This window comes from Leptosomus discolor, chromosome Z (genome assembly GCF_034619465.1).
Source record: "Leptosomus discolor isolate bLepDis1 chromosome Z, bLepDis1.hap2, whole genome shotgun sequence".
Classification (NCBI taxonomy): Eukaryota; Metazoa; Chordata; class Aves; order Leptosomiformes; family Leptosomidae; genus Leptosomus; species Leptosomus discolor.
The window spans coordinates 33,685,864-33,698,826 of record NC_141419.1 but is presented as its reverse complement, the minus strand read 5'-3'; the positions used below and the strand labels follow the sequence as shown (position 1 = coordinate 33,698,826).

Genomic DNA, 12,963 nt, shown 5'->3' with positions numbered 1-12,963 from the left:
GAAGCCTGTTGTGTGAGGGTTTCATTGTATAATAGAAGTGTTTCCTTTTCTGCAGTGGGGTTATAGCCATACTCCTCTTCTAGCTGCAGCTCTCCGCCTCAGCCACACACCAATGTTGTAGAGCAGCAAATCAGATACCTGCCGGGATATGTCAGTGGAACCCTTATGCTTCTGACCAGTAGCTCCTGGCTCTTGGCTTAGACCCTGCCTAGCCACACACCAATCTCCACTGGCACAACCTGTCTCTTTCTAGGGAGGCTTTGCAAACTCCCCCTCTGTGGAGAACACTGTTTTCTAGTAAAGATTTCACTGTGAGACCTTACAGACTACCACAGTCTCTTTTGGGACTGCAACTTTCCAATGTCCTGTGAAATTCTGAGCAACCCCTGCTACTAATAGCAGAGCTGTGTAGTAGCAGGGCTGCTGCTTGTTTTGCATTGTCAGGTAATGATAAGAGGTATGGCAGTGTGAGCCTTGAAGATGAATAAATTTACATACAGAGATACTAGGGATGATTACAGCAATTTCACCCATCACTAAATAACTTGCAGCTGGTGACGACCAAGTTAATCCTCTTGATAGCAAGATCACAACCAGAGTGGGCATTATCTGTATGAGTGGCCACTTTAGATAACTATCTGCTACTTTTTAATGAAATTATTTAATGAACTGAGTGACTTTAAGAAGGCCAGTTATAAATTCAAGAATCCTGTAAAGACATTTAAGTGACTGCTTGTATGAGTCAAAGCTTTCATTTTGCAGTGCAACTCGCGGAACAATAACTTGTCTGTGATCATTACCTTGCCTTATATTTATATTGGATATGCCATTGTCATGTCGTTGGTACAGAATGAATGAAGAAAAGTTATGCCATTGGATGTTTGTGCAAAATATTTTAAGTAAGCATTAAAAGAGTTTTACAGCTAATAAAGAAAAATCCTAGTCAAGTTTTCATCAAAAAGAAACTGACACCACTAACAACTTTCATGAACTTGTTCAGAATACACAGTTTCAATATACGCAAAAAAGGTTGAAAATTTATTTTTTATGGACATTTTGTTTAGCAGGGGATAAACTGATTTCTGTTTGGCATAGTTTTTATTTACTTGTCTTACTTAAAGTATCTTGGGAGATTTCAATTTTTGATTAAATTGATTATCTGATTATTTACTGCCATCTGTCATGAGAGTGTATTGGGGCTTAAATACTCCTCATTAGCAAGAACTAAAGAATTGTGGGTAGCAACACAATGTCCTTGAGAACAAACCAAGGCTCTGAACCGCAGGATTGCAACCAACCAGTGGAAGTACAACCAACACCTGCATTTCCACCATTGGTTCCACACTGATAAGCGAAGAGGATACAGATCTATTAAATTCCTGGGACATTTCTTTGAACTCTCCGAGCACAGTAACATTGGATATCACTAGGGAAACTGTTCTGAAACCCTCAGGATAAAGCCAGAGAGATTGCAGTAATGTTCACCCGCAAGGATAGCAGGCACCACCACAGAATTACATTTTAATAGCCACAGTATGATTGAAAAGATCCTGGGAGGACTTCCTTCCTAGATTAGAAAGCAGTGTTTATGCTATAAAAATGGAGCCAATTTTCACTTCTAGCATGGGAAATGCAGTCAAAGAGAAGCATATTAAGGTGAGAAGGCTCTGAGCATTTAAGAAAAATAATTCCAGTAAGCAACAACTGCAGCCTTTCAGTGTCACACCAAAAGCTGTTTTTTCTTACATCTCTTTTTTTGGAGCAGCTCATGCATGTGCTGCCAAAAATGGGCAAAGCTTAGAAGAATGCCCCTTGTACAATCATTTCTTTATCAGTGTTTCTCAGTGTTTGGGGGATGGATTTGTTGAAGCTCTTCTGGGAAAACAACTCACTTTTCAAAGCAAAAAATACTGTCCCGTCACAAAACACATCTTTGCTTTATGGTGTTGCACAATAAGCTGATTAAGTAGCCATTTTTCCAATCAGCCTCAGGGGGGGAGAAGCTAGAACGTTGACAGGTGGTGAATATTTATTTACCCAAGGAAAATTAATGGCTCCACCATGCAAACTCAATAATAGCACTGAATGTTCACTGGAGCATTACTAGTGTGATTTAGCTACAATTCAGGTAATGCTGCGTATCTTTTCCGTTTACAATTGTCCTTAGCCTGTCCACTGCTCTCTTTCTGATGCCTGCAGATGTTCTTTGAGATGTGGGTTGGAAGTAAAGTCTAGCACCTGATTGCCAGTCCCCATGGATTGTATTGTTGTTTGCCGTGGTTCTTGTGACCATGCTAATGTGCCGTTCCATACAATGCTGCTGGATCAAAAGACAGAAATAAGCCAAATATCCATTCCAAATAAAGCAGTCCCTTTTCTTACTCCGAATGCAAGGCCATACTGAACTGAAGTTGTGTAAATACTGCTTTTGCTGGGTCTGCCTCTAGCACAGCTTCCCTGAACACTTTCAATCCCAAGGCTGAAAGGAGGGTTCAAAGATGTCCCATAGCCAAACAGCGCCACAAAGCCTCTCTCCAGCTATATCTGAATTAAGAGTGCTGTATCATTTACCAATTTCCGCACCCTCAGCATGGAACATGTGATCGTTAAAGGCAACATACTGGACTGTGCTTTCCAGGGTAGTCGTGAAAAATTATTACCTTGGATATTCCTGGAATGCTTATAGTGGAGACGAGGAACCGTGGGAGATTTTAAGCAAAGGGAGGTCACCAATGTAAGGGTATTGAGGTGGCAGAAGAGATATTTATTCCTTTATACCTCACCTTAAAAGACCTGATTTGGTCTGTTTGTTATTTCCAAGGAGATAAACTTGTATCTTTTTGGCAGGTTTTTTTCAAGCTTTAATATGTATTCGTCTCCACAAATTAAACAGAAATTGCATTTGATTAACAGTATGAATCTATGTTGTTATATCTTGTTGGGACAATAGTTTGCCTGCTGAAATCTGCCCAGTTATCAGCAGATCTGTGTTCACATCCTTATTCAGTTGGAGATCTCCAGCACAAACACTCTGTGCAGGAATCTCTCTGTTTAAAACTGATGACACCACTGAAACACATGAAGCACTGCCCTGAGGTGTCCAGCTCTTCCCACTTTAGGTTTATGTCTATCCAAGTCAGACTGCAGAAATCCTGTGCACAGGGAAGGCTCTGTGTATACAAATTACATACTCCTAGCTGAGTAACATAGGAGAGAGATTCTTAGCTACTGTGGTTGCCTCTAGAGAATGAACTGTTCTCCTCCAGCATTGAAAAATCATACCTTTAATGTGCTCCAGGTGCAAGTAACACCAGCTTTACTCAATGTATACAGTCAGCTTCTGCCTTTCTTTTGCATATTTAACAGGAAACTACCTGGATTTCCAAAGCAGTACTATCAACCTGGTGGCATAATTTTCAGTGAGATTCAGGTGTCTCCGTTCCAATACACTTTAGGAAGCTTCACAAAAAGCTGATGTTCTGAGCTTCACAAAAAATTCAGGCTCCAAGTGAGCAGCTGAAAACCTTGCCAGGCTCTGACCTTTGTGCTTACATAGGCAAGGGAGAAACCCTGATCCCAGCCAGCTTTTAGGCATCCAGATTATTAGTACAAATGGAGGTTTAAAGCTGATTTTTAAAATGCTAAAAAAATGTCTTTCTGGAGTCTATTTATGCCCGCTCAGTACCCCTGAGGGCTCTGGCTCTTCAATGGGTTTCTAACAACCATTGTATAAATACTACATAGAAATGAGGGAAGAAACACACAGAATAAAGAGGGGAAAAAATCCCTTTGTGTCAGCAAAAAAAGGCAGCTTTGGCTAATGTAAATATTTTTATTCTGCAGGGGAAAGAATAGAGGGCTGTGTAAGATAGTGTAGTTGATACAGGCAGTTGCCTCTCTCCTGCCTGTCACAATTAAAGCTAACCTGAGGCTCTGTGTGATCTCAGCTAATCCTGCAACAAAAGGGCCTTTCATCCTAAAATCATTATATCACACTCAGCTCCGTACACCGCTGTTCAGGGAAGAGATGTTCAGCCTTTTTCAAGGTTCTGCTTTGTCCCTTGGCACAAGCGGGAGCTTCAGTGACTTAGGAACCAACATTTTAATTTCAGCCTTCTAGTTCATCACTGCCTAGAGCACTTTTGAAAAGAAGACTTCCAATCCTGAATCCCTCTCATCACCTCAAATCATAGTACCCCAAAGTTTTGTCCCTTCTGCACATCCATATAGGGAGAATGAAATTTAGTTGTTGTGTAAAATGACCGAGTGGAAAAGAATGCTTAGCAGGAGACTGAAAGCTGAAGCTAGACAAATAATTGGAAACCAGGCTCAAATTTCATACAACTGCCCAAAATCTGGGGGGAAAGGAAATGCTGTAATCTCCCTGTCCTAACATTTTCAAGATGAAGGGAAGATTTCTTTCGGGGAGCTATAGTCTATCAAACACCAAGGCTTGGGCTAAACAGAGGGGTAACTTTAAGAGCAATCGTCAGGGTAAGTTTTAATGGCCTGCTACATGCAGTTAGTCTGGATAAATACTCAGCAAAACTCAGGGAGCTGATTCCACAAGCCAGCCAAAATTAAATGTATCAAGGCTGAATATGGAAAAAGCAGAGAGCTCCCTAAGACCAAATACTCTCAGTTCTTGCTGCTGAAAAACAATTCTGATCAATATTTCTTTATCTGTTCTGTGAAGTATTTGTAACCCATAATGTTACATACAAAAGCCCAAGTACAAAATCCATATCCAGATTCCCATGAAAGTAAACAAGAAAAAGGGAGGAAGTGTCAGTTTTTCATTGATCATAAAGAAAAGCCACTGGGGCAATGCTGTACAAGATAAGCAATGAACGTGTTGATTAAGAAAAGTGGGGAAGTAACACATGACTCACAGTGACTAAGTTTCATGGCAGGAGCTACAAGAGAAAGATTCATTTATGACTTCCAGCACATAGAATTGATATCTCCAGGCATAATTTATATTCACACCGTCATCTAACTGGTCTCCTGAAACATCATGTGCTGTCAATGAATGGCACAGCTTTTGAAAAACAGGACAGAAATAGTGACAAGATACGGTTTGTACACTTAATACTGCTTATGCAAAAATGTAGCAACGATGTGGCAACTGTAATAGTACTCTAGTCTGGGACTCAGGAAAGACAGGTTCTAGTTTGCTATTACACCCGAACTTGATTAAGTTAGTGCAAATCAGTTTTCCCGCCTCCTTAATGGGAGATAATAGTCCTTACCTCATTCTAAAATGCATTATATCAACTGATAGGAACTCAGCGTAAGTGTAGGGCTCTTGTACGCAGTTAAAGGCACAGCCTGAAACCTGATGTGGCCCAGATGTGGAATTAATCATTCGTAACTAAAGACACAAAAAATTCTACACTAAAATCTTCCCATTGTGTGGCATTATGCCTGCTATTACAGCCTTGTTCCTACAATACCTTCATTTGCTTTTTTTAAATAAAGTGACAAATGTTTTTAAACAAGGTGACGTGGTAACAGAACTGAGAAACAAATGAAGCTTAAATATGGGATGATCCAAAGTAACTGGCAAGCATCGCCTGATTGAAGGCATAGCTGAGACGCATTGATGAGAGTATTCCCCCATTACATATGTTGGACAGATAAAGAATTTTAATCCAGAAGAAATTTAAAAAAAAAAAAAAAAAAAGAAGAGAGAGTTTAGGCTTTGGTAAATAGTTAGATAGCAAAATTTGTAAAGAAATATATTGCCCACAAGGAACTCTGGCAGACAGTTAAACTGACTTGTGAAATAGTTTAAAAGGCTTCTTTAAAGTTGCATTTCAGTGTTAACTCTGAATATCCACTAAAAACTATTTTGTTAACATTTAGTGGCAGATCTACAGTTCTAGATGCGACTTGCAGTTCAGAGGGCCTAATATGTAAGTATTTAAGTGCACATTCTTGTAATAGTATGCTTTAAAATGCTTAAACTCGGACGATAAAGAAAGCAGAGAACTGGTCTTCCTGGCGTTATTCCAGTACAGCTGAAATGAATTACAGCCCTTCCATTGAAAGGCGTAACAAAGAAATAACAAAAACCTTTTAAAACTAAGCACTTCCATCATGTGGGAAGCATTTGAGTGGGCAAAGCTGAGGTGTATGAATTAGTGGCTCCAGTCCCATAGACAAGCATACAGGCAGTGCAGGCAAACAAAGTGAAGGACTGGAGAAACAAAACGTTTTTCTAACATGTATCACAAAACATCAGAGAATGAATTATTTCATAAGCTTGCCCTGACAAATTTCCTAGGGGTGTAAAGCTGCTAGTAAAAAGCACTGAGCCACCAGACCTGCAACAGGAAGACTGTCCAGATGCTGCATTTTTTCATGGTTGTGTATTGTCCAAATATATGTGTGTGTGTATATACATATACACATGTGTGAATCTATATATTCAAATATCATAAAGCATTTGAGATCATGGAATTCAAAGTTATACCATTTGAATATGTACCAGAAAGACTCAAGAGGCCTACATTAAACAAATTTGTCAATGGCCTGATGATCTACTGGACAGCAGGCCACAGTCTTTTGCTGGAAAGTGAGAATTATAAATACTCTGTATTGTGGTAGTTATTCATGAACACAATGTTTTAGCTCAATAATATCAGGATAAATTCTGAATCCTGATGAATTCTACATCAAACAGCTACAAAATTTATAATGTTTTCATCATTAGTGCTTTATAAAATAATCTATTATGCAAGATATAGTGTTGCAGTTCAGAAAAACTACACTGCTTCCATGGAATTATATAAATTTACACCATTCAAGTTCTGGCTGGTATGGGCCTGTGTGGGATTACATAAATGCATGTAAAAAAAAAATATATATATATATGTACACAAAATGCTCTTTTGATAATGACAACTGTAACAATATGTGAATGTGCATGCATACACAGATTTCTGTTTCCCTGATCTCATCAAGAGATTGTTCATTTGCTCCCATTTCTGAACTTCTTCCCAGTTAACACTGATCCCAGACCAGCCATCTGAGAAGCACTGTCTTCATGTTTTATGTGGCTCTGTCATGGCTTTTGGCTTGTCTTTTACCTTTTTCCTTTATTCAGGAGACACATAAACCTTTACAAGGTGAAAATTGTATTTTTACCTACATTTTGGGTACCTCAGGTTTCTCCCACAGCTGGCTGGATGTTCCAGTTGGTATGCCTTTATAACTATACTGTTCCCAACACCTTAAGCATGATAAGTACTATCCTAGCTTATATCTCATACCAGAGATTTAAACTGTTATTAAATTTGTTAATACAAATCAATATGGAGTAGAAAACATATGGGACAGAGAACATAATTTGCAGATTTTTAGAAAATGTTCCTTTCCTACATCATTTCAGACTTATACCAACAGTTGCTTGTCCAGTGACTTTGCTCTCAATGTAAGGAACTCATTGCAACTGAGAGCCAAAACCAAGTCATTCCACATTTGTATTTTGACTCCTAAAGTTTGCCAAATATGTATTTCCCAGCAGCAATGCAAATGGAAAGACTTTCTCCATATTGACGTATCCATAGAAACTGCAGGTTTTATGTATTATATAGGACTCCCTGCCCAATCTCTTCCATTACTTAAGAATGGAGGAACAGCCAATTCTCTCAAATATATAGACTCGGCTAGAATAAACTTTCCCATAACAAACTGACACAAAAGACTCAGACTTGAGCTTTATAAAACCACTTGATAAACTGATTTACTGTCCCCACATGATGCTGCACACAGATACAGTTTTCATGCTACTTACCAAATTAATATCTCTGCTCTGAAAGTAATAAAGTGTACAACTTACCAGTTTGTACCAATATTTTAATTAATATTCAGTAAATAAAGAGGCAAACTTTGTACTTTAGCACCACAGTAGTACTAGTATATTCTGCAAGTGTTTATTCTTTACCTCAGTTTTAAGGCAACAATTCATATAATATAGAAAAAGAATTTTCAAGTCCAAACAGGTTTTTACTTATTCTGAAATTTTCATTCAGCTTAAATGAGAGCCTAGGTCTTTTAGGTGCAGAGTCTTCCAGCAGTGGCTTGTGAGGGGGAAAAAAGATGCTATAGCTAGAGGTCTTGGAAACACCAGCATTCTCTAACTACTAGAAGCTTACTCAAGTCCTTCCCCACACTGAGAGCACATTCTTTATGCTGCTGCCTGCGATCAGGAGCATGTTGCAGCTGCACCAAAGGACTTTAGGTAATGAATACTCCTAGATAGCACTGGATTTGATGTAACTCTCCACAGTGACTCTTAAGAAGCCCCACATTACTTCAACTGATTCAAAAGAAACAGCATTAACCCGAACAACGAGAATCACTCTCTGTCAGATTCACATGGAAAATAAAAATAGGTAAGTAAATAAATAAATAAGGACTACAAATTACTAATTCTGAGTATCCTGGTACACTCAAGGGAGACAGTACTTGTTTTCCTGATGCCGCAGGGACATGTGTTCATTTCAGTAATTCAAAACAGATCTAATTCCTTTTATTCATTACATTTTCTAAGGTGGCTTGGTGCATTTTTTTTTAAATGTGAGATGTTGATCTGAAATAAACATTTTTTTTTCTACCAGGGAAATATCTTGATGATTCCCAAGAATGTCAGTTGTGTGAAGCATCCTGTCAGAAATGCATTGGACCTGAGCCAGACAACTGCATCAGCTGCCCACTCACGAGGTAATTGTCTCCTAGCACAGTGCAGCACAAAGACCTTGCATCGTCATCTGCTGAAGTGGCTGTATGGTCTTTAGCACTAGCTTGCAAAGTCAACTGAAGAAGCAAGCAATTATTAGGGCAAACAAAACCATGGCAAGTGAGAAAAGAAGTGTTATGTGAACAACACAGTTGGCTACACAGGTGGTTGATGTTTAGCCAGATCATTCCCACAGATACAGAAAAATTTCTTTTAATATGTGAAATAGTATTTCTTTCATTGTCATTCTTTCAAAATCATAATTGCTGGGATCGTAATTACTGGAATCACAACAGTGAGAAATTTAACAAGAGTCTAGGGCATCTGTAGTTGTACACAGCTATGGGGTTTAGCAAAAGGCATGAATATGGACACTGCTAGCAATCAGCTAATTCAGGAGATACAGCACCTAAACCTCACTCTCTAACTGAGGCATTTTAAGTTAGGCTAATTTTTCTAACCTGCCATGAGGAGTTAACCAGAGAACTAGAAAGAAGCTCTTCCACAGCACATTGCAGATCAGAAGCTTATGTTTATGTCATCCTGCACCGAATCCTGGAGTCTTCTGGTTTCAAACTCATGTCCTACCTCGTGAGCTCTGTTCTTACACATTCATGAGCTTTATCCTCATACCTATATCTCTGGTTCTGTTGGACTGGATTGCGCTGTAGACATCTGATATTTACACTTGTATGAAATCAGAATCAGATCATGTAAGGCATAGCAAAAAAATCCCCAAGCAATCCTGCAATTTACCCTGCAAATATCTATGATATGATTATGCCAATAAAAGACACACCAGGACCAATCAAGTCCAAACAAACTCATAACTGAGGAAACAGTATGAAATTAAGGTGTGTTACATCAGAAAAAGCATTAGCACAGGAAGTCTGGGCAGAATTTTGGATTTCTCTGATTCACAATTGCATTTAAATTAGATTGTTTGTGTTTCTTTACAACCTATTTTGTGAGCTTTATATGCATATATTTGCAAAACAAAGAAGGTACTGAACAACGCTATTAGGTAAAACCACCTAGGTGTTTGCAGTAATGAAGCCTCTGTGACTTTTTGGAAGGATGCTGCTGTGTCGCCCATAACAAATCCTCTAACAGTTTTCAATTTTGGTATCTAAGTTTTCATAAAGCTTTCTGTGCTCCTTCTGCACATTGTGAAAGCTGTTAGAAAAAGTCATATTAGGACAGCCAGCAGTAAAAGAAATAATAAAGAAGTATCTCACCCAGAGGCTAAAGAGTAAATCCTTCCAAGGGCCATTATTCATTATGTACTTGAAACAGACTTGTTCAATTGAAACAGAATCCTAAATCCTGTTGCTTTTGAGAGCTTCGGATGGTGTCTATTGAAGACAGTAATGATTGCCCATTAGATAACAAACTAAAATTCAGCAGTGCTGCTTTCCTACAGGAGAACACATTTCCTCTTTGAAAAGGATGATAAGACTTGCAGGAGCGATTACTGAAAATAATGTGAAAATGAAAACACTGAACAATCCCCATTCTTTGTGGAAATTCAGTGGTAGATGTCACCCTATTTCATAATAAAATCACTGTCAGATCATCTTCTTGTTTGACAATTCAAAATGCTCTTACCTGTTTTTAAAAAATTATGGAATTGTAGTTTTTTGTCCAGCCAAACTGATTTTCACAAAATTCCTTATCCATTTGTTTACTCTTTGAGGTACAAAGGTTAGTGACAAGATCTGACCTGCTAGTGTCTTCCATTAGGAGCAACATAACAAAAAGCAAGAAAAATGTACTTTACCACTGTGTGAGCTGCTTGTAAGGGTGGCTGTCATTACAGCCAGCACTAGTAGTATAACACAGTAATATTTTCATGTCACATAAGCATAGCCCAGCTACTCCAGTACTTCTGTCACATTGTCCTGTTTGCACAGAAACCAGCCAGAGGGGGCTGCAGTCCCTCTAAAGAGCTGAACATGCAGGTATAGCCAGATGAGCTACAGTCTGCATAAGACTATCTTACTGTAAGACTCTAGAGCAGAGATACATCTTTGCTGAATACTTCATATAACCATACAAGCTTCTCCCTGACTCCCTCCAGCAGCCTGCTTTCAGCATCACAAGACTTTTTAATCAATTCTAAAGTTTTCTTTGTAACGTGCACTTCAAGAAGGCTGTTTGCGTGATAGCCTGTTCTTCCATCTTCACACTTCATCAGCCTAGACTTTTCCAATCATGGTAAATTTTAAATGGTTTCAGAAAATATTTGACAAAATTGGTTTTAAAATTTGCAGATTTTTTTTCCCTTTTCTTTCAGAATAAATCTGACAATGACCATAGCAACCCATATTTATGAAGGCTTATTGCAGGCATTCTCTAATGCCATCAGCTGGCTCCAAGGAAGCATGTACTACCACAGTGTTATGGAAAGCCCACTCTAAGTGTATAGACAAGCTGATAATCCCAAAATCTGTACTAATATCTTGAATGGTGCTTAGCTTCTCTAGAAACTGAGTCCGAAGTCCTCAGATACAAAACTGGTCAAGGCAGTTAAGTGTGGAAGATTACAGTCACTCCTCTCTTATTTTCTTAATATCAAAAACACCATCAAATTCTAGCCAACTTGTTTTATATTCTTTTAATAGTCGCATCTGTGTTGATGCTTTTCTACATTTCTTCCAAACAGATTAAAACCAGTAGACATTAAGTAGTCATGAAAAATGGACTAGAAATTTTCATCATATAAAAGGACTCTGTAACAAATATTTCATTACCCATCAAAAGGAGAATATTTAGCAGCAAAACTCCAAAGTGTTTGCAGATATGTGAGTCTAAAAATACAGCTCCTAAAGGCTAAGATTCACTTAGATGTTTGATTTTACGTACAAAGTCATCTTACTGAAGTCATAGCACTGTTCATAGGAAGCCTTTAAAGTAAAACTAACAGGAAACTTCAACAGATGGATCATTTCTTCAGAGAGAAAGACCAAATCCTGCTTTCCTACTAACAGATAGAAGTGACCACTGCAGAGATTGTGGTAGAAGGACGTCTAGGTACAGGTCCAAAAGGTGATTTTTCTCAGAAAAAGAAAAAAAATAATCACTGAAGTCCAAAATCCAGGTTCAAAACTCTGTTGACTTTCCATTTAGTAAGTACTTTGAATAAGATCAGAAAAATGAGGGCATAATGTGCAAAGAGTAAATAGAGTTAAGTAAGAATATCTTGGGTTTCTTGTTAGTTTCCTTTAAATTTAAAGAACAAATAGTTGCTAAATGTGTAATTATGCCTCTCTGCCTCAAAAGAGTCTTTGATGATGGTCGCTGTGTTATGCAATGCCCTAGAGGAAAGTTTGAATTCAAAGGACAATGTCATTTGTGCCATCATACCTGCCTGGATTGCAGTGGAAGTGAACCTAACAAATGTACTGCTTGTGGAACAGGTAAGAAAGATTTCTTTCTGTAGCTTTTTCCTCTTCCTTGGCCTTCAAGTTCCCTTTGCCACTGCTCTCAGGGACAGATGTTACAGCCAACAAAATAAATCATGCTTTTGCTACTGATCTGCATCATAAACTTGGTTTAACCCTGAAGGGAATTTGAACCCAATTTATTTTTAAAAAAGTACAAGAAAACACAACTCTGCATTGTTCTTGTATCTTTATGAATTTCCCTTGGTATATTTTGAATAGGAGCTGTGTTAACAGAAACAGAAAAGGTAGCACAGGAAAAAAAAGGACAGAAAACCTACACAGCCTGCCTCTGCAAAAGAAAGCTCCATACATGCCTTCCCCAGCCTCTACACAGTATATGCTACACTGAAATGGAGCAAGTTTGCACAAGCAGGCAGGCAGCCATGGCGCTTTCCAAAACGTCTGTCTGTGGAAAGCTAGGAAACAAGCATGGTGGGTTCCACTGCAGACTGTCCCTACAGCTGGATAAAAGGGGCCTGCAAACATAAGCTTATGACTAACACTTATAGAAACTTGTCTTTCTGACATATTTTTATAGAGCTTATGTTGAGAGAGAAGGTAATATAACAAATTCGTGGTTGTTCCAAAAAGCAATTCACCTCTTTTTGAAGCTCCATTTTAAACATTGTTCCCTCTTGCCTCTCTAACACCTGATGGGCAAAGAACTTGAGGTTATTACATACAAGTATGTGTGTAACTAGCCTGAACTGACCTTGGAAATGAGTATTTGACTTTCAATTCACTTAAGAAAGAGGAATTTTTGGTGAGCTT

General features: G+C 38.5%; 1 protein-coding gene across 2 annotated transcripts in view; it reads left to right on the top strand.

Moving 5' to 3' along the window:
• Positions 1-12,963, top strand: part of PCSK5 (proprotein convertase subtilisin/kexin type 5) — a 260,747-nt gene that overhangs the window by 201,788 nt on the left and 45,996 nt on the right. For both annotated transcript variants that reach the window (XM_086480272.1, XM_086480271.1), the window contains exons 21-22: positions 8,628-8,730; positions 12,029-12,165. In XM_086480272.1, the coding sequence (XP_086336398.1) occupies positions 8,628-8,730; positions 12,029-12,165 (240 nt within the window). The remainder of the gene's footprint in view (positions 1-8,627; positions 8,731-12,028; positions 12,166-12,963) is intronic.